At 51.9% G+C, this 26,195-nt stretch overlaps 2 protein-coding genes across 15 annotated transcripts; one reads left to right on the top strand and one right to left on the bottom strand.

Annotated features, from left to right (window-relative positions):
• Window positions 9,770-21,416, bottom strand: SLC5A6 (solute carrier family 5 member 6). Of its 14 annotated transcripts, none has more exons than XM_021087700.1 (18): window positions 21,367-21,411; window positions 20,205-20,271; window positions 17,748-17,866; window positions 16,581-17,126; window positions 16,195-16,260; window positions 15,809-15,860; window positions 15,378-15,445; window positions 14,903-15,057; window positions 14,408-14,548; window positions 14,103-14,232; window positions 13,524-13,612; window positions 12,997-13,109; window positions 12,594-12,661; window positions 12,084-12,170; window positions 11,773-11,954; window positions 11,450-11,553; window positions 11,111-11,226; window positions 9,770-10,722 (listed from the first exon to the last, which is right to left on the bottom strand). In XM_021087700.1, the coding sequence occupies exons 4-18, from the start codon at window positions 16,971-16,973 to the stop codon at window positions 10,570-10,572; spliced, it is 1,917 nt and encodes a 638-aa protein (XP_020943359.1). In that variant the 5' UTR covers window positions 16,974-17,126; window positions 17,748-17,866; window positions 20,205-20,271; window positions 21,367-21,411; the 3' UTR covers window positions 9,770-10,569. The 14 variants fall into 14 exon arrangements, with proteins under 14 accessions (XP_020943359.1, XP_005662725.2, XP_020943360.1 ...); XM_005662668.3 differs by lacking the exon at window positions 21,367-21,411 and adding an exon at window positions 20,766-21,106; XM_021087701.1 differs by lacking the exon at window positions 21,367-21,411 and adding an exon at window positions 20,663-20,857.
• On the top strand, window positions 20,948-26,004 carry ATRAID (all-trans retinoic acid induced differentiation factor). Its single transcript, XM_003125294.4, is given in 8 exon segments — window positions 20,948-21,205; window positions 21,914-22,035; window positions 23,750-23,821; window positions 24,032-24,103; window positions 24,203-24,291; window positions 24,294-24,323; window positions 24,627-24,724; window positions 25,672-26,004. Coding segments are annotated over 8 exon segments (687 nt in total). The 5' UTR covers window positions 20,948-21,106; the 3' UTR covers window positions 25,777-26,004.

Here is a 26,195-nt window from a genome sequence, read left to right as displayed (position 1 = left end):
TCTCTTATTTTAACAGGACATAGCATGCCGTGCAAATGGCATGCCAGTCTGCACGGTCCAGCATGCCTAGACCAACGCATTATGTCCTCATTCAGCTGACCACATGAATAACTTATGCTTTTTGGTCTTTGTTCTTAAGCTTAAGTTATTTAGTAGCACTGTGACTGGTTTTCAAGCAGGAATATGGGGTAAAGTAGAGGAGGACAAGATGGAGTTTTCAGCATAGAAAATAGAAGCAAAGAGGCTAAGGAAAGATTGTAGAAACATGTCTCCGGACAGGGCATATATCCAGACAAAACTTTCCCTGAAAAAGACACATGCGCCCTTATGTTCACTGCAGCACAATTCGCAATAGCCAAGACATGGAAACAACCTAAAGGTCCATCAACAGATGACTGGATTAAAACAATGTAGTTTATACACAATGGAATACTACTTGGCCATAAAAAAAGAACAAAATAATGCCATTTGCAGCAACATGGATGGAACTAGAGACTCTCATACTAAGTGAAGTAAGTCAGAAAGAGAAAGACAAATACTGGAGTTCCCGTCGTGGCACAGCATAAATGAATCCCACTAGGAACCATGAGGTTGCAGATTTGATCCCTGGCCTCGCTCACTGGGTTAAGGATCTGGTATTGCCGTGAACTGTGGTGTAGGTCACAGATGCGGCTCGGATCCTGCATTGCCATGGCTGTGGCTGGCAGCTGTAGCTCTTGTTTGACCCCTAGCCTGGGCACATGCAGTGGGTGTGGCCCTAAAAAGCAAAAAAAAAAAAAAAAAAAAAAAAAAAAAAAAAAAAAAAGGCAAATACCATATGATTTCTCCTATATCTGGAATCTAATAAATGGCACAAATAAACCTTTCTACAGAAAAGAAAATCATGGACATGGAGAACAGACTTGTGGTTGCCAAGAGGGAGGGGCAGGAGTAGGAGAGACTGGGAATTTGGGGTTCATAGATGCAAACTGTTGTCTTTGGAATGGATAAGCAATGGGATCCAGCTGCACTGCACTGGGAACTGTACCTGGTCACTTGTGATGGAGCATGATAATGTGAGAAAAAAGAGTGTATACATGTATGTGTTGAGGCCGAATATTAACTCAGGTAGTCAGTGTAGGAGCATGGGCTTCCACGCATTCTGTGATATTAACATGTGTGGCTTAAGGGCTCCAGGGAGTAACATCCCCACAGCCCTTGTTTATTATAGGGAATGTACCTACCCCCAGATGGACATTAATCCCTAATCCCCCGTGACTCAGTTTACGGAAAGAAGAGGACAAAGAAACTCTGAGACTTACGGGACATTTCCATCCCTAGGACCCTATTGGACAAGGACTGACATACATAACTAAGCAAGGCCAATGGGAGAAGACCACATCTCTCTGGGCCCCACCTTGGTACCCCCCAACTTTAAGGAATAAAACCCCCTATAAGACAATAGAGAAAGGGGGCTCTTCTCCCCACTCCCAGCAACCCTGGGAGCGATCTGCTTGCCTTTAATAAAAACTCTGCTTGTTTGCTGCCTGTGTGTTCGCGGAGTTCATTCTTCGACCGCCGTGAACAAGAATCCAGATTCTGGTACCATTTTTCTGGCATCAGTGGTGACTAGGTCACCTTGCTGTGCAGTAGGAAATTGACAGAACACTGTAAATCAGTTATAATGGACAAAATAAAAATCATTATTAAAAAGACAAAAAAAAAAACAGAGTTCCCTTCATGGCTCAGTGTTTAACGAATCCGACTAGAAACTATGAGGTTGCGGGTTCGATCCCTGGCCTTGCTCAGTGGGTTAAGGACCCGGCGTTGCCATGAGCTGTGGTGTGGGTTGCAAATGTGGCTTGGATCCCACGTTGCTGTGGCTCTGACGTAGGCGGGTGGCTACAGCTCCGATTAGACCCCTAGCCTGGGAACCTCCATATGCTGCAGGAGCAGCCCAAGAAATGCCAAAAAGACTATATATATATATTTTTCCTCCAATTTTAATTGGATGATTTGTCTTTCGTATTTTTTTTTTTAAGGCTGCACTTGCAGCATATGGAAGTTCCCAGACTAGAGGCTGAATCAGAGTCACAGCTGAGGACTATGCCACAGCCACAGCAATGGCAGCACTAGATCCGAGCTGCATCTGGCATGTGCCAGATCCTTAACCCACTGAGTGAGGCCAGGGGTGGAACCCGTATCCTCACTGACACTATGTTGGGGTCTCAACCTGCTAAGCCACAGTGGGGACTCCATTTACATTGAGTCTTAGAAGGTCTTTACATTGCATGTTTCTTAGTCAGTTATATGTGTCGCAAATAGATTTTCTCTCTCTCTTTTTTTTTTTTTTTTTTTTTTTTTTTGTCTTTTTGCCTTTTCCAGGGCCGCTCCCGCAGCATATGGAGGTTCCCAGGCTAGGGGTTGAATTCGAGCTGTAGCCGCCGGCCTACGCCAGAGCCACAGCAACGCAGGATCCAAGCCACATCTGCGACCTACACCACAGCTCACGGCAACTCCAGATCCTTAACCCACTGAGCAAGGCCAGGGATCGAACCCGAAAACTCATGGTTCCTAGTCAGATTCGTTAAGCACTGCGCCAAGACGGAAACTCCAATTTTCTCTGTTTTTTTGCATGACGTCTTTTTCACTCTTTTAAGGGTGTCTTTCATTGACAAGAAAATTTTAATTTTAATATGGTCAAATTTATCACTCTTTGCCGTTGTTTTGATCTTTTGTGCAACTGCTGACTATGCTATTAATTCAATGGTAAAATGAAATTGTAGTAGTAGGCATTCTTATCTGGCTCCTGATCTCAAAAACAGAGCTATCAACATTTCACCATTTTTTATTTTTGCCCATGCCTGTGACATGTGGAATTTCCTGGGCCAGGGATCAAGCCCACACCACAGCGGTGAAAATACCAGATCCTAACCTGCTGGAGACATCAGGGAGCTCCTTAACATTTTTTTCCCTAACTTTTTCCTTTTAAAAAACTTTGATTATAGTTTAAAGAATTTAAGTTATTTTACCTTTAACTTTGATGATAGTTTTTAACGTTTTGCTGTAGATTTTTTTCATAGATGCATTTAATCATGTTAAGGAAGTCCTTCTAGTGCTCACTTTTCTCGTAAATAAGACCCCTTTTCTGCATCTATTGGGATGATAGATTTTTGCTTTCACCTGCTAATGGTAAGAACTACATTAATTGAGGAGTTCGAGTCGTGGCGCAGTGGTTAACGAATCCGACTAGGAACCATGAAGAACCATGAGGTTGCGGGTTCGATCCCTGGCCCTTGCTCAGTGGGTTGAGAATCCAGCATTGCCATGAGCTGTGGCATAGGTCGAAGATGCAGCTCGGATCCCGCATTGCTGTGGCTCTGGCATAGGCTGGCGGCCACAGCTCCAATTAGATCCCTAGCCTGGGAACCTCCATATGCCGCTGGAGCAGCCCTAGAAAAGGCAAAAAAACAGAAAAAAAAAAAAAAAAAAAAAAAAAGGACTACATTATTTGAGTTGCTGTTATCGAGCCAACTTCTGCTTTCTGAGATAAACTCAATTGGTAATGACAGGTTATCTTTTTCATATACACAGCTAGGTTCTTTTTTTTCTTTTTCGTTTTTTCTTTTTAGGGCCTAACTCTTCAATATGGCCATTGATGAACATTTGCAGCTTAAGGGCTCCAAGGAGCAGCACTTCCACGGGCCTCGATTTATTATAAGAAATGCACATTCCCCACAGACCTTGTTTGCTATAGAAAATGTGAATCTCTAGACCGCTCCTCAACTGGTCAAAGAGGAATGAGAGGAATGGAAAAGAATAGGACAAAACCAAAAAACCCATAGAGTTTTCAGGACATTTCCAACCACAAAAGCCCTGTTGGACAAGGACTGATACAGGTAAATGAATAAGGTCAATGGGAGGAAGCCACATCTTTCTGAACCCCACTTTGGTGCCTCTCCCCACCTTTAAGAGATAAAAACCTCTATAGGACAATAGAGAAAGGGGGCTCTTCTCCCCCTCCCAGCAACCCAGCAACCCTGGGAGGGGGAGCCATCTGCTTGCCTTTAACAAAAACTTTGCTTGCTCGCTGCCTGTGTGCTTGCAGAGTTCATTCTTCGACCACCAGGACTCTGCTACCATCTTTCCGGTGTCACCAGGTGAGGGGTCCAGTCGGGGATATAGCTGCCCATCTACTCTATAGCAACTCGGGATCCGAGGCACATCTGTGACTTACACCATAGCTCACAGCAACGCCAGATCCTTAACCAACTCAGTGAGGCCAGGGATTGAACCCACATCCTTGTGGATACTAGTTGGGTTTGTTAACCACTGAGCCATGGCGGGAACTCCCTACACAGCTAGATTTGATTCGCTAATATTTATTGATTTTACGTATATGTCTGTAACAGTGACTTATACTTTTCCTTCCTTCTTAAGCTGTCTCTGTAGAGTTTTGATGTTAGATTGTTGCTTTTTTTTTTTTTTTTTGTCTTTTTGCCTTTTCTAGGGCCGCTTCCTGTGGCATTTGGAGGTTCCCAGGCTAGGGGTCTAATTGGAGCTGCAGCCGCCGGCCTACACCACAGCCACAGCAATGTGGGATCCGAGCTGTGTCTGCGATCCACACCACAGCTCACAGCAACTCCGGATCCTTAACCCACTGAGTAAGGCCAGGGATCGAACCTCATAGTTTCTCATGGTTCCTCATGGTTTCTAGTTAGATTTGTTAACCACTGCGCCACAACGGGGACTCCTAGATTGTTGCTCTTATAAAAGACATTTAAAATCTCATACTTTAGGAGGTCCCATTGTGGCTCAGTGGTAGCAAACATGACTAGTATCTGTGGGAATGCGGGTTCGATCCCTGGCCTCACTCAGTGGGTTAAGGATCCAGCGTTGCTGTGGATGTGGTGTAGGTCAAAGACACAGCTCGGATCTGGCGTGGCTGTGGCTGTGGTGTAGGCCTGAAGCTGTAGCTCCAATTCAACTCCTAGCCTGGAAAACTCCATACGCCTCAGGCGCAGCTAGAAAAAGACAAAAAAAAAATTTTTTTTAATCTCATACTTTAAATGCTTGTTGCCTCTAAATAGAAAATGGGGGTTCCCGTCATAGCTTAGCAGAAATGAATATGACTAGTATCCATGAGGACGCAGGTTTGATCTCTGGCCTTGCTCATTGGGTTAGTGATCCAATGTTGCTGTGAGCTGTGGTGTAGGTTGCAGACGTGGCTCAGATCCTGTGTTGCTGTGGCTGTGGCGTAAGCCAGTGGCTACAGCTCCAATTAGACCCCTAGCCTGGGAACCTCCATAGGCCATGGATGCAGCCCTAAAAAGATTTAAAAAAAAAAAGAAAGAAAGAAAGAAAGAAAATGCATTTGGAGAGTTCCCTCATTTTATATACTCTGGAATGATTTATGTAAATTTAGAATTACTTATTCTTTAAAAGATTGATAGAACTCAATAGTGAAACCATATGGGCCCTGGATTTTCCTCAGGCTTAGAAGCTTTTATTATTCCCGTTTCTATTTCTATAATGGGAATGGGATGATTCAGATATTTTGTCTCCTGTGTCTGTGATAAGTGATATTTTTCTGGTAATTTATCTACTTTATTTAAAATTCACATTTTTTGGAATAAAGTTGTTCATAATATCTTCTTACTGTCATTTTAATGTCTACAGTATCTGTGATTATGTACCTTATTATTTCTTTTTTTTTTCTTTTTAGGGCCACAACTGTGGTATATGGAACTTCCCAGACTAGGGGTCTACTTGGAGCCGCAGCTCAAGGCAACTTCAGATCCTTAACCCACTGAGCAAGGCCAGGGATTGAAAGTGCATCCCCATGGATCCTAGTTGGGTCCTTAACCTGCTGAGCCACAACGGGAACTCCTACCTTTTTTATTTCTGAAATCATTTCTACCCTCTCAAGTTTCTTGATCCCATTTGCCAAAGTTGGTGAATTTTATTATTCTTTTCAAAATCCCAAATTGTGACTTACTGAGCAATGCGAAGTTGGACTACAAATCCACAAGAGTTGATTTGTGATGTTATAGAGATATTTTTTTCACTGCTCTGCTTGGCTCTAAAGCAACTCTTCTTGCAATTTCTGAGGCCTGAGGCTATCACCCTCTGGGGCCCAGCTTTGTGGAGGGAAGGTATCCTTTTAGTCTCCACGTGCTGGGCTAGACTTCTGCCCAACTTGAAGCCTGTTGAAACTAAAGCTCAATTTCATCCAAATCTGCAAATGCCACTGGGAATAAAAACAACCTCAGGGTTCTGCCTACTTTTTTTTTTTTTTTTTTTTTTCCTATGCCCACAGCATGCTGAAGTTCCTGGGCTGGGGATCAAACCCCAGCCATGGTATAAATACACCATTCCTCATCTAAATTCTGACTTACTCCTTTTATCACTGTGAATTCATGATTTCCTTTTTTCATTCAATAGCTTCTAGTTCACTGAAGCTAGATGGACAAGAAGCTATTGTCTGTTTGTTTGTTTTTGCTTTTTTAGGGCTGCATGTGCAGCATATGGAGGTTCCCAGGCTAGGGGTCAAATCAGAGATACAGGTGCCAGCCTATGCCACAGCCACACCAACACAGCATCCGAGTCCCGTCTGTGACCTCCACTACAGCTCACGACCCCCAACCCACTAAGCGAGGCCAGGGATCGAACCCTCATCCTCATGGACACTAGTCAGATTCATTTCCGATGCGCCACAATGGGAACGCCCCATGATGATGTTTTAATGCTCAGATTATTCCAGATTTGTCTAGTGAGGGGTCCCTTCAAGGTAGTTTCTGTGTCCTTTTGATATGATCTTATCTTTCCTTGATAAGTTCTTGGCTTTCTTGTACAAGACGTTCCAGGCTCATCATGTACTTTGGTCTTAGCCCTAGAATCAGCTATTTCTCCAGGAAGCGCAGGGTTTTTGTCATTGTTGTTTTGGTGGAAAATGGCATGTAGAATCTAAGATCTAGCCACAAAGCCCTACTGCCATCACGCTGCTCCTGCTCCCGTACCCTCTCGGCAGACAGAGCCCCTTCCATCCCTGCTTATTTCTCTATCTCTGCAGATCTGTTGAAAGCCCTGAACACATGCCAGTATCTATTTCAATTCACCACCACAGAGTTCATTCTTGCTTTTTTCCCTTTGCATGCATGTAACACCCTTCTCCAATAGTGAGAAATATTCTTCTTGACATACTCATTTAATTAACCTCTGCATGTACACAAAGCCCCAACACTGTCTCTTGAATCCTACTCAGACTCCGAGACGGCCCTGGCTGGCCACTCTGTGTGTCTCCATCTCCCTGTCTGAGCTGACCCCCACCCGGCCGCCTCCATGGCAGGTGCGTCACCCTACTTGCACCCCACCTGATGACAGATCTCTTCCTACAAAGATACCCTCCTCATGGCACTCAGGCTCTAACAGCCCAGGTTGAGCTGCTCACTCATGTAGATGCCCTCTTCATTCTGCTCAGGTTCTGAGGCTCCAGGTGGGACACACACACACACACACACACACACACACACACACACACGGGCTCTGACAGGTCATGCCGAGCCGTGCCCCCTGCTGGATGGCCTCTGCATGCTGCTCAGACTGATGGACCCCCATCACGCTGCCCCTGGGCATGGATGCCCACCTCACTCACCCCAGCTGATAACCCACATGTCCCCTTTATTTTGAGGATGCCTTTCTCATTCTCCAACCCCACAGCAGGCTTCCGAGCCCCATGGACACTCTCCCGTCCAGCCTGGCCTCTGACACAGCAGGCCCCACTCCACGTGGGTGCCCTCTTCATGCTGCTCAGGCTGCAACATCCAAGCTGGGCACTGCTCTTCATGGCCTCCCTCCTTTCACTTGAGCCCAGGCAACCACGAGACAGCCCCTGGCATGAAAGCCTACCTTGGCCCATTCCACACATGGCTTTAGGACTCAGTTATTCAAGGAGAGAAGGGAAAAGGAGCATGCTGGAAATATTAACTACATTCAGATAGCTTTTCATGAAATGTTTTAGCAACACAATGCAATGTATGAGTGGAGTGGGTCAGGCCGTGAAATTTATTGTGGAAGGTTTGCAGGATAAGGCTTGGGTGGGAGTCAGAGACCCAGGTTCTGGCTCTGCCTCAGCCACTCACTAGGCAAGCAATCCAGTTCCCTTACATATTAAAAAATGCCGAGGATCTGGAATGTACATCTTTCGCAAGGTATAAAATCAGGAAGCACATGAAAAGGGCTTGGAAGCTGACATTAATGATCACAATAACTGGCATTTCAGGAATGCCTAAGTCCTTTACACACAAAATCATTTCAAATCTTTAACCCTGTGAGGTTCACTTCCAACAGAAGTAACTGAAACTTAAGGAGGTTACATGGATGAAACAATATTTGAACCCAGGTCTATCCGTTAGACTCAATCGCTAAATGGCACTTAAAAGAAAAGTGCTGTGTGAAGATAAAAGTCACTGCATTAGAAACAAAGGAACATCTATGTTCTGTTATGGAGTTTAAATTTATATGGAGAATGAATCTTTTTTTTTCTTTTTTGGCTGTGCCCGTAACATGTGGAAATTCCCAGGCCAGGGACTGAACCTGCACCACAGCAGTGACAATGCCAAATCCTTAACTGCTAGGTCACCAGGGAACTCTGAGAATGAATCTTTTTACCATTCCCCTTCTGTACGACAATTCTTGAAAATTCCACATCCTGTAGGGTTTCTCCCTTCTTTTCTATGCAAATATAGCTGAAATGGCAAGACTTTGAGACTCAAAGGGTAACTCGGTGGTGCCAGTGGGGGCAGAGTCGTTTCCTTAGCTGTAAGGTGCGGCCAAGGCAAGGCCCTTGCGTGACGTGGATGTGGATACTCTGCTGAAGAACGAAGGCGGGATGAGAGCCCGCAAGTCCAGGACTCCGGCAGCTTGGAGGGCTGGGGTACTAGCCAGGGGCAGTGACCCTCAGCTCTGGGGGTGGGAGCTGTCAGGAGGAAGGCAGACCTCGGGGCAGAGGCAACCTGGCATTTTCTGGGACTGCCTGCAGATATGCCTGGGTCTAAGTCTCTGCTGAGGGGTCTGGAGAGCTTGTGCAAGCTGCTTCTGGGCAGCTAGACGGGGCCAAGCAGAACTAGAAACCAGGTGACAGTGGGCACGAGCAGACTGTTCTTCCCAAGACCATAAAAGTCCTCATCGAAATTTTTTTTTTGTCTTTTTGCCATTTCTTGGGCCACTTGCACAGCATATGGAGGTTCCCAGGCTAGGGGTTGAATCGGAGATGTAGCCACCGGCCTACGCCAGAGCCACAGCAATGCGGGATCCAAGCCGCGTCTGCAACCTACACCACAGCTCACGGTAACACCGGATCCTTAACCCACTGAGCAAGGCCAGGGATGGAACCTGCAACCTCATGGTTCCTAGTCGGATTCATTAACCACTGAGCCATGACAGGAACTCCGAAAAACGTTATTTTTAAAGCCAAATAGCAGCGTTCCTCCTCCTGCCCTCCAAAGTGAAAAATCTCAGAGCAGCAGGGATTATTCTGGTCCAGGACAAGGCGGGCAGGAGAGGGAACAGACAGAGCCGCAGGGGAAGAGAAGCCGCAGGCTGCGCATCGTCCGAGCACAATGCTCCCCCTGCGGACACACCAGCCACAGGGACCGGAAGCCTCACCGAGCCATCACTGGTCCCCTCTCTCTTGGCAGCAGAGGGACACCTGTGCATGGGAGAAGGGGCTCTTTATCTGTGCCTGGAACAGGACTAGGGTGGACAAAAGCAACGGCAGACAGCACAGGAGTACAGATACCAGCCCAATGGCCGTCTTTATTTCCTAGGAACAAAGATATGTGGGAAGAAACTCCGAAAGGAAACAGGAGCGTGAATGACCAAGTGACACGAGGATGGCGTGGCTTCTGAGTCAGAAGGATGGCACACTCCACAGTGGACCTGGTCATACCCTGGTTTCTTGGATCAACATCTGCCCCATCCCAAGCGCCCCTTACGCGGCGGGTGCCAGCCAGGTGGAAAGCTTCCTACTCTCTGCCGAAGAGATGGAGGGGCCTCTCAGGGACACGAGAACCTCCCTCTCAAGAATGGAAGTCAATGGCTAAGAATGAGCGGGGCCTGGGTATCACAGACAACCTGAAAATAGTATCACGGGCCCTCTGCGGCTGACAGAACTGGTGCTCCGACGGGACTGCAAGGGGAGCAAAGCTGACCAAGGTGGCTCGGAGTTTTCTTCTAGGGAGAGGGTCAGTCTGCCAAAGTGGGCCCAGCACTGCGTTTCTATAATGGAGCTGGGGGAGGCTGAATCAGAAGCCGTTATCCTCCTCCCAGAGGATCTGCCTCTACCCCCTTTTCTGGTAAAATCCTGCCCCCTGCAAGCCTGGATCTCCAGAGAACAGACTGGCACGAACAAGGAAAAACCTCCTCCTCCTCGTACACCTTCCGCGATGGGACCGTTTCTGCAGCCCAGACCCCTAAGAGTGAGGTCCTTTGGTGTGGGCTCATCACCCAGTCCTCCATCACCCCTGCAGAACCTCAGGGAACGCGTCCCTGTACCAGAGGGTGGCCTCTGGGGCCGGGGCCGAGTTCCGATCACAGTGAGGTCTCCTGGAGGACGAAAGTGGGGCTGATCCCCTGGTGGGCTGGGTCCTCCTCAGGCACAGCCATGGCCACCTTGTCGCTGCTCCTCCTCAGCATCCCGTTACTCATCTTCTCTGAAAACCCAGCGAGGTCCCCGGAGAGGTCCTGGGGAACACGGAGCAGGCGGAACGGGCAGGGCGGACTGAGACAAAGAGGTGGTGAAGGAGCCCACGCGGGAAAGGGGACCCTGCTCTGATCCCACTGTTAAGGAGACCAGCCAGGGGCGGCGGGGAAAGTGGGGAGCGGGCCCGGGGTGAGCACGGGGGAGCAGAGGAAAGGCCAGCAGCGTGGTCTCTCAGGACCAAGACCCTTCTGCCCACCAGGCCTCTGCTCCCCTGTGGGAAGGAGCTGGGCAGCTGCTGTGGGACGGTCCAGGCTCAGGCTACTCACCACAGAAAGGGGGCTGCGGGGAGCAGAGGGAGGGAAGGGGGCCCAGGAGCCCCACAGTCTGAGAGGGGAGGAGGGCCGGCCATCTGGACAACAGAGGTGCTACCTGGCTGTGGGCTCTGCAGCAGAGGCGCTTCTGACAGGACACGGGCAGGAGGGCCAGGAGTCTCGGCCACACTGGGTAGATGGTCCGAGGGTTCAGGGTCCGGCCCCGCATCCCCCCTGAGGACAAAGTGCTCCTGAGGCTCCTGCTGTGTGACCAGGGCACACTCTGAGGCGCCCAGCCCCCAGCCCCTGTCCACCTCCTGGAGCTCAGCCAAGGAGCCTGACTGTCCCAGACACCCAGGAGGTCCCTGAGCTCCAGACTCCAGGGCCCTGAGCGCAGCCCTGCCCCACCCCCTTCAGCCTGTCCTTGCTCCTCCGGGTCCCTCCCCCACACCCTCACCAGTGAGCACACTGACAGCCAGGCCCACCACGATGACCGTGGTGGAGTTGTGCGCGCTGTACCATAAATACGACAGGGAATAGAACCGCTGTAGCCCTGTGGGCCTGGGGAGAGCAGAGGGGGAGGACAATTAGCAATTCACTGACACGCGGCATCCCTCCGGCCCCGGCCTCTTCCCTCCTACAAGGCCCTTGGGCCTATGGGACCCAGCACCCAACAGTTTCTGAGGCCTCTGGTGGCCCATCCCACAACAAAGCCCCTGGAAAAATCCCTCTAAACTTGGCCATGCCAGCCAAAGAGAAAGAGCATGAGCTCGGACTCACTTGGAGAGGGTAGTCGAGGGCATCAGTGTGGCCACGGTGACAGTGGTCAGATTGCTGGGCAAGGAAAAGCTGGACCCGTTAGCGGGAGGGGGTGCCGTGCCAGGGGCCATGTTGGTCACTATGCTCCCAATGCCAATCCAGAAGGCCATCACGAGTCCAGCCAACAGGCCCACGATGGCTCCCTGCCCAGAGGTACAGCACACACTTTTGTCACAAACATTCACGCCACTTCCCAGCACTCAAGAGGGCCTTGCCAAGCCATTCCCAAGGTCCCCCGGGCACGTGACTGTGCAGCCAGATGAGTCACTCACAGGGGGGTTGGCACAAGGAAAGAACATCCCAAGGCAGAAGAGTCCAAGCAGCGGCCCCCCAACCATGCCAAAGATGCTGATTGCTGCCTGTGGAGGACAGGGTTGAGACAAAAACAAACAAACAGACAGGCTGAGAGACCCCGGCGGCACCAGGCAGGCGTAGCCACAGCCACTGTCTCAGAGCCCCACGTGCCAGATCTCTCTGCCCATCTCTTTTACCCAGAAGCATCAGAACCCAAGGTTCCAGACAGCGGAAACAGTAAGGGAACGTGCCTCGTGCCCCGAGGCTGATCTCAGATGTCTCCGAGCTGACAAGGCCCCAGGAATGATGCTGGGGCTTCGGGCTACTTGAATCTGTTCACAGCTAACGGGAGCCTAACACAGGGAGGTTCCTGACACCTGCCCGCTACGTCATTCCTTTCACAACAGCTGTTTCTTCCATTTCCTGCTTTAAAAAGCTCCTTTTCTCCCTTAAAAAAAAAGTTGCTTTCTTCTCTCCACAGTCCTTACCTGCAGCACAGGTCCCATCTGGGAGGAAATATAGGCCATTCCCAGACAAAGGAGCCCATAGCCAAAGGCTGGGGAAAAAGAAGGAAGGAAACAAGCAGATGTGAGCTAACACGACAGAAAGCGGCAAAGAAGAGCAAAGCGCCTTCCCCAGCCAAACAATAACCTCAGCGTCCCTGGCAACAGGGTATGTGAACTCAGGCCCCAGCTCCAGTCCCTCCACCCTGTCCTCGCTTCTCGTGACTCAGGAACCTCCCCAGAAAATTCCCCGACACACAAACAAGGCCGCTTGCTTCATCGAGCAAGTGCTGAACCAGGTTAGAGCTGGTTCTTTAAAGCTGGCCAGCAGGGCTTGGGTGTGTCTCAGAAAGGACATGGCTCAAGAGATGTGGCCCCATGATCCCACCGATGATTCTGGAGAGCATGGTGGCCCGGGCTTCAGAGAAATGAGGGAACCAGGGTCGAATCAGGTCTTCCATCGTGACTGTTGCCAGTGAATTAAAAGCAGAGGATATGGTGCTGAAAGGAGGAAGAGAAAGACGAGTCCAGGAGCTGAGACAGGCAGCACTAACAAGGGGCCCCGCTGAGGGACTCGGGCCCTGAAGGCAGCAGAAGGCGGGGCCGTGCGCAGCGCAAACACCACCCTGAGGACGAGGCCTCGGAGGCAGGGACCCCCGCCCGGCCTTTCCTGAGGGGGTACAGGTGTGGCTCTAGTGGGTCGATTCCTGGTATCATAACAGACGACGGCTCCTTCACCAAAAGGGGGATCTCCTGGGAGACGATGCGCTCTGTCCCACACAGATGAACCGTCCTTTGTCACCCACACACGAACGGGCACGAGGAGGCTCTGAGGGACCCCCCCCTCCGCCCGTCACCTGGCGCCAAGCAGGGGTTGGCTGTGCCGAGCCTGAGGGCTGAGGGCAGAGGGCGTACCTGAGGGAGCCGCTGAAGAGGCAGGCGACGAAGAGCCCCGGCAGGCCCGGCAGGGCCCGCAGCAGATCCATCACGAAGTACAGGACCAACTGCAGGCGGAGCAGGGGGCACAGCTCTCCTCAGAGGCAGCCCTTCCCCCTGGGGAGCCGCCCTCCCCTGCACGCGCCAGCCGGTCTGGGGAGACGGTGCCAGGCACTGCGGTGCCAGGCGCGGTGCGCAGAGAGAAAGCGGGCTCTGGAGAGAGAGGGACGCAGCCCGCTCCCAGCTCTGCCCCCGCAGGTGGTGACCTGAGCACACCGGCCACTGTGTGTGGCCACGTTTTCTCCTTTGGGAAATGACGCCGTCGAGGGGGGCGAGGAGCGTGTGACGGCTCCCGCAGAGCACGTGCAGAGCGATGGGTCGGCAGGGTGGGCACGCGGATTAGCTGGGGGCAGGGATCCTCACGCGCTGGGCTGGCGAGCTCAGAGCATGAAGGACTTTGCAGCCACTTTCCACCCAGGGTGGGGGTCCTTTCTGCAGCCGCCCGGACGGCCCTTGGGGGGTATAGGGTGGGGACGGGGTGGGGGGGGGTCCTCTCACCTGGTCAGGGGCTGCCTGCATCTGCTGGGGGCTCATGGGATACTCCTGGTAGTAGGCGAACATGACCAGGCCAATGAGGCAGCCCATGCAGAGAACCACCTGCTGGCAGGGGAAGACGGCGTAGCAGGAGCTGCAAGAGGGCCAGTGCCGAGCGCGAGTGAACAGCGTGGCCCGAGCCCCAGGAAGGGGAGCCGTGTCCTGCCCAATGGGGGTGTGTGCTCCGGCATCCCGGCCCCACCCCAGCTGCCCCTGCGGGACCGGGGCCCACACTCCCCCCAGGCTGTGCGCCCTGTCCCAGCACTCACAGCACGGCAGCCTTCTCCGTGTGGGAGCTGAGGTAGCGCTGCACCTGGGCCTGGTTCACCCCATACAAGGAGAGCATCATGAAGACACCCCCGAAGGCCAAGGTCCAGAAAGTGTGCCGCACAAAAGGGTCCGGATCCAGCCTGCCGGAGACACCAATGTGTCACTGCTGCCCTCCTCGCCCTCCTCCAACAGGGGGTAGAGCAGTGAGGTGGCTGCGGGAGCCAGGGAGCTATTGAAGGCAAGAACCTCGGACTTGAGACGGGGCAGCAAGCTGGAGGGTGTGGGTGGGGGGGTGCCATTCCTCCACCCCACAGCCTCACCCCACGTACCAGAAACGCCCCCCACCCCCGTGCTCACCCACCACCTCTGCAGTGTGGCACCTCGGCTTTCACAGCTGGCCCTCTGCTGACTACGGCCCTGAGCGCAGGCTCTAGGATGGGTTCAGTTCAGTTCCCAGGCACCACAGCCCCCAGCCGGGGAAGGGGTGTACTTACTCGATTCCAGAGATGAGACCATGCTGGGAAGCCACGTCCCACACATGCCCCAAGCCGCCCACCTTGGCCGACCCCACAATGATAACCGCCAGCTGCCCTAGGAACATGACCAACGTCTGGAACACATCTGTCCAGATGACTGCCTTCAGTCCACCCTGCAGGGCAAAGACAGCACACCCGCCCCAGATGCCTACGAGGCCACACCACCCGCGAGGGCACCAGACGGCCCCCCAGGCTCGCAGCGCTGCTGAAATCCTATTGACAGCGTTCCCACCCCATCCCCTACCCTCCTGACCCATCATCTCATCCCCTTTTCCCACATCTCGTGTCATCGCACCCTAGAGTTTCACGCCATCTCCTCACCTCTATTCCCATCTCATCTACCCCCACCTACTTATCCCTCTGTTCCCTTTCCTCCCGTCTCCCTCCTGATTTCACCTCTCCTCCTCCCTCCCCGGAGACGGGCGGCACTTACCAGAGCCGTGTAGATGTTACAGACAATGCCTAGGGTCAGCACGGACAGCCAGAGATCAAAGCCAGTCACTGCGAACAGATAAAAGTCACGTTCCTGCCTCGAGAGGAAGGTGTCCCAGCAGGGAAGCCCAAGAAGCCTGGGTAAGACGTGCACTGGCTGGTCATTACGATGGATGGAATCAATCATTTACCACCATGGGAAAAAAAAAAGGTTTGCAAAGCTCCACCAAAAGGTGTTGATTAACCAATTCAGCGGAGGCACAGTCAGGCTGATTTGCTTTCCACCTTCAGGAGAGACCAGCTGAGGGCCCAGGCAGTGAAATAACTCCCCGGTCAAGGTCGGATTCTTTTCTGCACACTCTCCTCTACCCGCCCCTCCCACAGGTTCCCCCAGCCTGCTGTGGCTGCGAGCCAGGGGCTGGGACTCCTCACCTGCATTGAGGGCCAGCGACGGCGCATAGAGGACAACTCCCATGTAGATAACCTGGCGGCCGTGGAACAGAGACCGTGAGCAGAAGAGCAGACGAGGGTGGGCAGAGCGGGGAGGAAAGGAGGACCTCAGCCCCGGTATTCCCATGGCCTCCCTCCCCTAGGCTCACCTCCCTCTCCCTCCTTCCAGAGTCTGGCTTGCTGCCACCAGTCTCTGTGTCAGAACCGGAAGGATGGAAGCAGGATGGCCCGGGGGCAGGGAAGGGGGTGGGAGGGCGCTAGCAGGAACTTCGGTGGCGCCAGTCTGAGAGGCGGGGGGAAGGCTCCAGCTGCCTCGGCAAGCCTGGGGTCGCGCCCCCCCACCATGCCTCCATCCTTGTTCCACTTACCATCTGAAAGATGAAGGTCACGGTCCCGCAGACCCGCACGGCCTTATTGAACCGGAGCTCCAGGTACTAGGAGGAGTAGATATTTTTTAAAAAACCTCAAGGTATTCCTCCCCACTCCACCCCTAACCCTTCAGGCACAACTTTCCACCTAAGGCCCTGGAACAGACGAAACATCCAGCTCCCCCGGGGCCTCGCTCAGCACAGCACCTTCTCCTCCTCCTCCCGCCCCACTGCCCTCACCCAGAACAATCGATCGCATAAACCCACCACGCGCTCCCCGTCACTCTCACTGCACTGAGGAGATCCAGAGGCTCGGACCCCTCACGGGCGCCCTGTTCCTCCGCTCCACCCCGACCCTGGGGGTCTCTGTGCCCCTCCCTGCTCACCTCATAGGCACTGGTGAGATGCAGGCGGTAGAAGATGGGGATGAAGACGTGTGCTGGGATCAGGAGCCCCAGGAAATAGCAGCAGCCCAGGAACCAGTACTGGGTCCCGAATCGGTAGATCTCGGACGGCACGCCCAGGATGGCCACGGCGGACTGGAAGGTGGCCAGCAAGGACAGCGCCACAGGAAGGCAGCCCATCTTGCGGTCGGCCAGCAGTAGCTGGCCGATGCTGTGCCGGCCCCAGCCACGGTAGGCGTGGTAGAGCCCAATGATGAGCGAGAGAACCAGCAGCAGCACGAAGACCACATAGTCCGCCGTGGAGAAGGTGGAGGCACTCACATCTGCATCTGAGGCTGGGGCGGGGGTGGTAGAGGGGCTCACCCCCACGTTCATAGCTTCTCCAGGACCGTGTCCTGCAGCCGTCGGCTGCTCCTGCGCTCTGGGCTGCCACTTGGCTGGGTGGTGACGGGTGAGTGGCTACCATCTGACCCCCAGCCACTGTCTCACGGTCCTCCTCCACCACCAAGGGGCATGGTCCAGGAGGCGCTGCAAAGAAATCGGCTCTTGGTCAGGCCTGTCCTACCTTCATGGCCGCCCACCCCTGGGCCTGTGTGTCCCACACCCGCCAGACTTGGACCAGCCAGCTCCTTGGCGGCCCTTGAAGGTCTGGAGGTACTGATATGGGTTAGGCAGGGCAGAGAGGGGAGGGAGGAAGCAGCAGATTGGGACAGCCAGGAGACAACTTCTGGGCCAAGCGCTTTTTGGGCATACACAGCTGTGAAACTTAAGAACCTTCTCAGGTCTCCACCCTAGCAGCGGAAGAAAAATTAACTCTGGCCCATGTTTTGTCCCAGAATTCCCTGCCTCCCCTTGCAGGCAGAGACCCAGTCACTACAATGTACTAAGCCAGCAGAGCCCAGCCTAGCGCCACGACCCAGCATGGAAGAAGAAACAGAGACAAATGACGCAGGGCCTCCTCCCTTCTCCCAGCCTCCGCCTCTGCCCCTCCGGTGTCCCCTTCTGAGCAGCGCCCCTTCTCAGCATGGATCACCAGGGAGACCACCTGCATAGCAGCCCGAAACTCCCGCGCACACATCCCCAGGCAACCCCTCTCTCCTCCCCAACAAGGCTAAACAAGCCCTGCCACCCGCCTCTCAACTCCTCTACCTGTAACACCACCGTCAAGAGCAGATCCAGGAAGAGGGATGAGATTCAAGTGCGAGGGCACCAGGCTGGAGCCAGGCGCGCAGAGTTCCAATGTGGAGAGAAGCAAAGCAGCCGGGGAGCTGGCGGCAAAAGAAACAGTCAGGGAAACTGGTCCTATCCCACTAGGGCAGACACCTGCCTAGAGAAGCAGTCCTTGTGCGGAGGCAGAGCTTCCTGGAGAAGCTGTGTGTCTGGAGCCAGGCAAAGGCTGAGGGTCGGTCTATAAGGGAGATGAGGAACTGGGGGTGGAGGGAAGCTCAGCAGCTATTTGTTCTGGCCCCTTCAGGGAACCAATCACTGTGATCCAAATGGCCCTATCACCCTCCAGCCCCCAAACCCCAGCTCAGCTCTAGAGGCTCCAGAATGGGGAGCAGGGAGCTCACGGTCAACAGCATTCCTAGGTGGATTAGGAGTCACACTTGGCGCTGTGGGCGAGGGGCACCTGGAAAGGAGCTGCTGAGAGCAGACAGGAAGTTTGCTTTTCTGACTCCTGTCCAAGAAATACTAACCCTCAAAGAAAATACCCTTATCCTCAGGACAAGGACCAGATCATAGCAGCTCAAAACTCATAGGAATCTGGAGTTCCCATCGTGGCGCAGTGGTTAACGAATCCAACTAGGAACCATGAGGGTGCGGGTTCGGTCCCTGCCCTTGCTCAGTGGGTTAGGGTTAGGGTTAGGGTTAGAGATTGGGTTGATGATCCGGCATTGCCGTGAGCTGTGGTGTAGGTCGCAGACGCGGCTCGGATCCTGCGTTGCTGTGGCTCTGGCGTAGGCCGGTAGCTACAGCTCTGATTCGACGCCTAGCCTGGGAACCTCCATATGCCGTGGGAGCGGCTCAAGAAATAGCAAAAAGACAAAAAAACCCAAAAACTTATAGGAATCTTACGAGATCACTATTACAACTCATTTACTGACAAAGACATTGAGGCCCATGAATTTAGACCTCCTCACATGATGACAGCTAATGTGTTTTGAACACCTGCTCTGTAATCCAGCAGTGTGCTACATACTTTATAAGCAGTACCGATACTAAAGCAGTAACCATGCCTATCACTTTCAAAACACCATGTCTCAGGTTGTGCACGTTTTAGGAAAACGCTCTAGTTCTCAAGGGTTCCACAGCGTGATACAGAACAAGGGAGAAAAACTGTGCTGTCTGTACCTGTGACAGGTGATCCACCGGGAGTCCCTCCCTCCCTCCTCCCAGAACTGGGACTGCAGCAGTGTTCACTGTCCTCAGTCATTCCTGGCACAAAGTTTAGATTTCAGCTATTCTAGAGACAGATTCATGTAAACCATGTCTTCTGCTCCTGCCCACTAGGAGAAAGATCAGCCTAGCTGGCTTCCCGCTCTCCTACACTGTGTTCTTGGGCAGACATTGCCTGGCTGGCAAGATATGGCTTCACACAGACCAAGCCTGAACTCTGAACCTCTTGGAGCTGATGATGAGAGGAAATCAGAGTTGGCAGCTCTTGGATCACATGTTCTACTCTGAGTCACAAACGTGAGTCCCAAGAACAATGTTCCCAACAGGCCACTCGATTTAACCTAAAGATGCCCTGAGCCTTTGTACATTGCAACACCTGGAGATTTCTCATTCTTTGGCAAGTTTTTACCACTGTGATAAAGGTGATGGAAAGTACCAGAGAGTGAGAGATCTCTGCTGTGGGCAAATAACAACACGTAGAGGGCAAGAGTTAATGATGTGGCTGGGCAGGTGTTTGGAGCAAGGAAGGAAGGTCCCAGGACAGACTGGAAAACAGAAGCACAGAAACGGAGATCCTCCACTGTTGGGGTAAAGCGGCAGGGCTTCCTGAGAATTCTATTTGCATGAGATACAGAGAACACTCTTAGATGGCTGAAGAAAGAGAAGGGAAGCCAAAAGGAAGAGACGGGTTTTTCCACTAAAACTGGCACATAGGGCACAAGAAGCTGCCTGTGGGACCCTTTTAAAAAGTCTAACATACACAGACGAGAAAGAGACTCAATTTTCACCACCTTAACCATGCCCCCCCCCCCCCTGGTCACAAACTGGATGGCTTTGACTCCTACAAAAGGCAAAGGGGCCACTTTGGGACCAACCTTCCTAGGGCTTCAAAATTTGACCTCGTGCCTAGAATTCTTCAAGGTCTGAAAAGCTTTAGGGTCCTCATTAAAATCCTAGTAACTACAAAAGCCTTAGAAAATGTGCCAGCCCTCTGAGAGGAAATCCTTTCAGAAGCTTCCTGACACCTGGGGCTAGGTGGAAGGGAAGCCTGGCTCCTTAAGATAAGCGTTGGTTAGCTTTGATGAACTCCTGATGGCCCTAACCAAAGCCAACACTCAGTCCCTCCCAGCACACGGCTCGCTCTCACTCTCGGTGCCCTTCAGTCAAGGCCCCAGGGCCAACCAGGTACAGCACTCGTCTTACCCTTACCTCCGCCGCCCAGCCAAGGCTAAGAAGGTCCCGTGGTTCTTCCCGAGTTCTGCATCACTCTTTTTTTCTGGCAAACAAAGAAGATGAGGAATTAGGGAAGCATCTCGCCTTCCCCTATCTCCCTGCCAGGGCACCAGACACCGCGTGGTTTCAGGACGGAGGTGAAAAAGCGTGCCTCGGGTGTCCCCAGGCTCCTCTCCTCCCAGGGGGTTTGCCCTTAGCCCTTCGCTCCTCCATCTCCCTTACCCTCTTTACTTTCTAGCTTCTCTCCTCCCCTCCACAGGCGAGGCGGCGGGACCACTACCACCTCGCCCGGGGCACCTCCGATCTTCCCGGGCCACCACGCTCGGGGCCGACTCATCCCGCCCCTTCTCTCCCGCCCCTCCCCTCCCTACGCCACTCTCCTGAGCCTCTATGCTCCGGCCCAGCCCCTTGCGGCCCGCCCTCGTCCCGCCCACCTGCCGGGTCTCCGCAGGAGGGTCCGGGCCGGTCCCGCCGCGCCTGGCCGGGTGACAGCAGGGTCCCGCCCCCTGCCCGCCCCCGCCGCGCCGCCATGTTTACTGAGGGCGGAAGAATCGGCCCCAAGGCGCTGCGGCGACGCGACCTCGGCGTCCAGGCTGGAGGAACGCGGGGCTGAGAGAGCGGTCGTGGGGAGAGCCTTCATGTAACAGGGAAAAGAAGGGGCGGTCTGGCCCCCCAAAGGAGGACGAAGGCCCACAAAGAAGAGCGCTGGCCTCCGCGCGCTACGGCAACCCCCAGCCGGCGGACTGGCCGAGCCGGCTGACTGGCCGGGCCGACGGACCGCTCAACTAGCCACACCCCCGGGAAGGGCCAGAGGCGGTGGGGGCGGGGCCACACGCTCAAGTCTCGCGATCAGCTGAGAAGGACGGAGGGAGCAGAAAATGGCCCGTCCCGGTTTCCGCAGTCCCTCGAGCTTGGTGCCCCGGGCTGCAGCCCTGCTCCTCGTTCTGAGCGTGCCAAGGGCTTTGGCGTTACCCGAGGTACTGAAGCAAATTAGAGGCTGGGTTGAAACAGAGTTGCTCGCCGGCCCTCGGCTCTCCCCTCTTGGCCTCTCCCCTGCCAGCCCGCAGCCCGGATTTCGTCCCTGGGGCCTCCCTAGCGTAACCCAGTCGGCTCCACGGCTCCACGCCGGAGTACTCACGCTGCTGTCTCCCAGCGCCTCCGCGCTGCCGATGTCCAAAGACCTTTGAAATTTGACCTCCTCCCTCCTCAATGTTTGAGTAACTTTTAAGTTTTTCTTTCTACCAACAAGTCCTCTGGTTATTCTGCAAAATCACGACGCACGAACGCCGTATACCCTGCGGTGGCTGGACTGTACGTTCTGTTATGCTTGATGAGATCTTTGTGTACCTGCAGTCCTTTTATACCCGGTCAAATCGCGGCTGGCAGATTGAGAAGTCATTGGAGAGGGCATAATAAATATGTTCCAATAGTAATTCTCAAAGATGAGGTCCTTCCCTGGATGAGATCTGGTACAGAAATTCTCTGGTGCCCTGTTTTGGCACCTGGCTCCAGAAACGCTGTCTTCTAGTAAATCTGACGTAAAGGTAGGACACGTCTATGCCCTGAGTTAGAGGAATTCTAGACTGGCAGTTAATTTTTGGTCCCTGTTTTGTTTTTGTTTTTGTTTTTGTTCTTTTCCCTTGGCTTTTCTTTCTGGAGTCCTAATAGTTTTATCTCTTCTGCAGATATGCATCCAGTGTCCAGGGGATGTGCAAAATTTGTCAGAAGTGGCCCTTTATTGTAAACAGACACCAGAGCTAATGCTGCAAGGCCGCTGCTGCCTGAATGGGAAGGGCACCATCCTGGGGTGAGGAAGGAGAAGACATCTCTGGATATTGGAAAAGAGTTCCCAAACTGGATTCTTCAACGCTTGCCTGATTGGCTTTTAGGATAACTATTGGTACCTATTTTGGAGGCCTCTAAACTATGAGTCTCAGACTTTAAATCTGTTATAGCATTTTTGGCTAAGTAAACTACCCTGTGGCGCTTCCTGGTTGAAATGAGTAAATGTCGTAATATTTGCCTTTTCTTTTTTAAAAGTCTTTATGGCTTTGTTTAAAAAAAAAATTCTTTCTTTATTATCAGCTCTTTGGCTCATTTACTATGTGTCTCCAAGAAATGACTTCTTTGGCCTCCAGGACACTATGTGATATGATTTTGTTCTCTTTCTTATTAATTCCTGTTTGTGTTTAAGGCAAATTCTTCCTCTTGTCTCTTTATGCAGATTAGCTTCTGCGTAGTTTTCCCTATACACTCTTTTTTTTGGGGGGGGGCTCATCTGCGGCATACGTAGGTTCCCAGGCTAGGGATTGAATAGGAGCTGAAGCCACTGGCCCAGGCCACAGCCACAGCAATGCAGAATCTGAGTTGCGTCTGTGACCACCACAGCTCACGGCAATGCTGGATCCTTAACCCATTGAGCAAGGCCAGAGATCAAACCCACATCCTTGTGGATACTAGTTGGGTTTGTTAACTGCTGAGCCATGACAGGAACCCTCCCCATACACGCTTGACAATCCACCCTTTTATTACGGCTTCAACCATTATGCAGGTATCTCCTAAAACTAGATCTCTTTTAGTATCCTTTGATCTCTCTGTTAGCTCCAGGTACATGTGGGTACCATCAATTCCTATTAAACTTTTCCTCTCTTCAGACACAAGATGTCAGATGTCTTGCTTCCATTCTCCTCTTTCCCTGATCTACCTAAATTCTTTATATTAAACTTTCTGAAACCAACTTTTCTCCATTATTACTCTCTGGCTTTAAAATTAGGCTTAGGGAGTTCCCACCATGGCACAGTGGTTTAAGAATCTGACTGCAGCCGCTAGGGTCTCTTGAGAGGCTCAGGTTCAATCCCTGGTCTGGCCCAGGAGCTTAATGAATACCGCATAGCTGCACTTGCAGCATAGGTTGCATTCGTGGCTTGAATTCAATCCCCAGCTTGGGACCTTCCATATACTGTGGTATGGCCATAAAATAAAAAATAAAATGAAATAAAAAACAAAATTAGACTTAGGAGTTCCTGTCATGGCTCAGTGGTTAACAAATCCAACTAGGAACCATGAAGTGGTGGGTTCAATCCCTGGCCTTGCTCAGTGGGTTAAGGATCCGGCGTTGCCGTGAGCTGTGGTGTAGGTCACAGACGAGGCTCGGATGCCACGCTGCTGTGGCTGTGGCGTAGGCCACCTACAGCTCCGATTAGACCCCTAGCCTGGGAAGCTCTGTATGCCGAGGGAGCGCCCTAGAAAAGGCAAAAAAAAAAAAAAAAAAAAAAAAGACAAAATTAGACTTAAATGGTCTGTTGCCCCAGTATCAAGTTCAAACCAGGAACTACCACAGACAGGCCCAACCCACCTTTCCAACATTCCTCCCAATTCTTTGTCCACTCACACCCTACTAGAGTACCTGGTGTGTGGCCTTGGCACACCTATGTTCAATTAACATAAAGGGGGGTTGTATTCGTTTACCTTAGAGGAAGGGGTGACACATATACTTTCATGGATTACTTTATTTCCCTCAGGCTGGATCTCCAGAACTGTTCTCTGAAGGACCCTGGTCCGGACTTTGCTCAGGCACATACTGCTGTCATCATGTAAGTTGTTAGTTATCCTTCCTCCCAAAAATGTGCCCTATGGCAAAGGGTTTATGGGAAAGTCTTTGAGGATGGACTCCTAAGAAAATGGTTGCATATTCTCTACACTTGAACAACTCAGCATGAGAACTGGTTTATCAGTTCAGCAAGATGCATGCATGGAAGGAGAGTGTTTTCCTAGAGCACAGTGCTAACGTGTACGCTTTGCAGAGACCTGCAGGCAAACCCCTTCGAGGGCGACTGGGCCAACACCTTCCGTGGCTTTACCCAGCTCCAGACTCTGTGAGTAAGGGTATGGGGCAGGGGAGAAAATCAAAGACAGGCAGCACTGTGAGCTCAGCAACTTTGGGCTGCATACATGACTGTCTGTGTTGTGTTCAGGATACTGCCACAAGGTGTCAACTGTCCGGGAGGTATCAATGCCTGGGATGTTGTCACTTTTTATATAACCAACCAAACCTGCCAAGGACAACGAACCTTTGCAACAGCACTGGGGACCCAGGTATGTTGTCTCACCTTCACCCTTCTGGAAACTGCCCTTCCTCCCTTGTCTTCATCACTTTAGGTCAGAAAGACAGTCACACTGCTTAAGTGCCTTTTGTTCAGGTTTCAGAAGCTTTAATCCTTTGGAAAGAAGAGGTCTCAAAATGATTTTTTATGATGATGATGACATTCTGATGATCTATAATCTTCTTTCCTCTCTACTTTGACCTAAAAATAGTTGGGAGAATCTAAATTGAAGCAGATATTTGGGAAACATATTAATGAAATCCAGTGATGGTCTCTGTTTTTCTCTGGTTTCTAGAAACGTGTCCTGAGAATGGATCTTGTGCTCCTGATGGTCCTGGTCTCTTGCAGTGTGTTTGTGCTGATGGCTTCCATGGCTACAAGTGTATGCGCCAGGTGAGGAATTAGGCCTTCTCATTAGCGATAAGAGAAATGCATAGAGCAAGTACCTCTTTAAAAGAAGAGCCATCAGGAGTTCCCGTCGTGGCTCAGTGGTTAATGAATCCTGCCGGGGCCAGCTCAGCAGGATGGGGCTGAAGAACGGGTGCTGTGGAACTTAAGGAAAAATAGTTAACATAAAACAAGACACTGGGACATTTATCTTAAGTATAGGTGGGAGCCAGGGACTCAAGGTCTCAGGGACCAAGAGCCCTGCCTCAAGAAACCACACTGCTTTTATTGTGAGATTAAGTGAGGAGTGGCTATGGGTGGATGATACAGGGTTTGTTTAGAAAGCCACTTAGGTGGTAAAGGGTTAAGCTCTTACTCTGACCTCTAGGCACATAACAGTTCTTAAACTTAAGTCACTTATGCCTTTAGGTCTTTGCTCTTAAGCTTAAGTCATTTACCAGCACTGTGACTGTTTCTCCAAGAAGGAAGATGGGATAAAATAAGACAAGAAGATGGGATAAAGTAAAGAAGGACAAGATGGAGTTTTCAAGGAAACATGTCTTGCAACAGAATCCGACTAGGAACCACGAGGTTGCGGGTTCCATCCCTGGCCTTGCTCAGTGGGTTAAGGATCCGGTGTTACCGTGAGCTGTGGTGTAGGTCGCAGACACGGCTCAGATCCCGCGTTGCTGTGGCTCTGGCGTAGGCTGGCTGCTGCAGTTCCGACTGGACCTCTAGCCTGGGAATCTCCATGTGCCGCGGGAGCGGCCTGGAAAAGACAAAAAAAAAAAAAAAAGCCATCAGACCAGAAGCTGATTCAAGTCACCCAGAGAAGGAAACTATAAGAGAATTGCCCTGGATGAGGGCACTGGTATACTAGGGTAGAACTGGGTGTTGGGTTGTAAGCCCTTGGTGTAATCCTGTATGAAGTTTTTTGGGTTTGTTATTCACAGGGCTCATTCTCACTGCTCATGTTCTTCGGTATTCTGGGATCCACAACATTATCCATTTCCATCCTGCTTTGGGGGACTCAACGCCGAAAAGCCAAGGCTTCATGAACCACAGAGGTCTTCTTACTGACCTAAAGATCATCCCCATCTTAGCCCAGCCAGGGGGATTTGCTTCCTAGACATCGTTGGTCAGCAAAGATGACCGGAAGTCGTTGTTAGAAAGAAGATGGAAATTTGCATAACCTCAGTGTGTTGCAGACGCACCAGCCCAGGAGTGGACTAGTATCAGTTCTCATTTGTGCTGTTGACCATAATAAATTTTTTCTTTTGCTTCTCTCTTTCTCCCTTTTTTTTTTTTCTTTTAAGGGAAGGTGCCCTGGCTTGGCTTTGTGTGTTTATTGGTTGGGGTGGGAGAAGCTACTTTGGGAGGGCCGGTTTTCTCAGGTTACCCCTCGCCTGGCGTGGGGGAGAGGAGGTGAGGCAACCCTGCCGCGCCCTGGCCCCGCCCCTTACGTTTCCGGCCCCGC

This window comes from Sus scrofa, chromosome 3 (genome assembly GCF_000003025.6).
Source record: "Sus scrofa isolate TJ Tabasco breed Duroc chromosome 3, Sscrofa11.1, whole genome shotgun sequence".
Lineage (NCBI taxonomy): Eukaryota > Metazoa > Chordata > Mammalia > Artiodactyla > Suidae > Sus > Sus scrofa.
Note: the sequence above shows the minus strand (reverse complement) of the source record. Positions and strands in the feature narration are given on the sequence as shown.

Bases quoted from the DNA above. Each gene is read 5' to 3' on its own strand.
- SLC5A6 (XM_013996253.2), bottom strand. From the start codon at position 16,973: ATGAACGTGGGGGTGAGCCCCTCTACCACCCCCGCCCCAGCCTCAGAT. The intron at 11,227-11,449 runs GTGAGGGTGTGG...CTTTGTCCTCAG, and splicing joins GGCTGTCAGTGTGCTCACTG to GGGGGATGCGGGGCCGGACC. The intron at 10,723-11,107 runs GCACCTCTGTTG...CGTGTTCCCCAG, and splicing joins GCAGAGCCCACAGCCAGGTA to GACCTCTCCGGGGACCTCGC.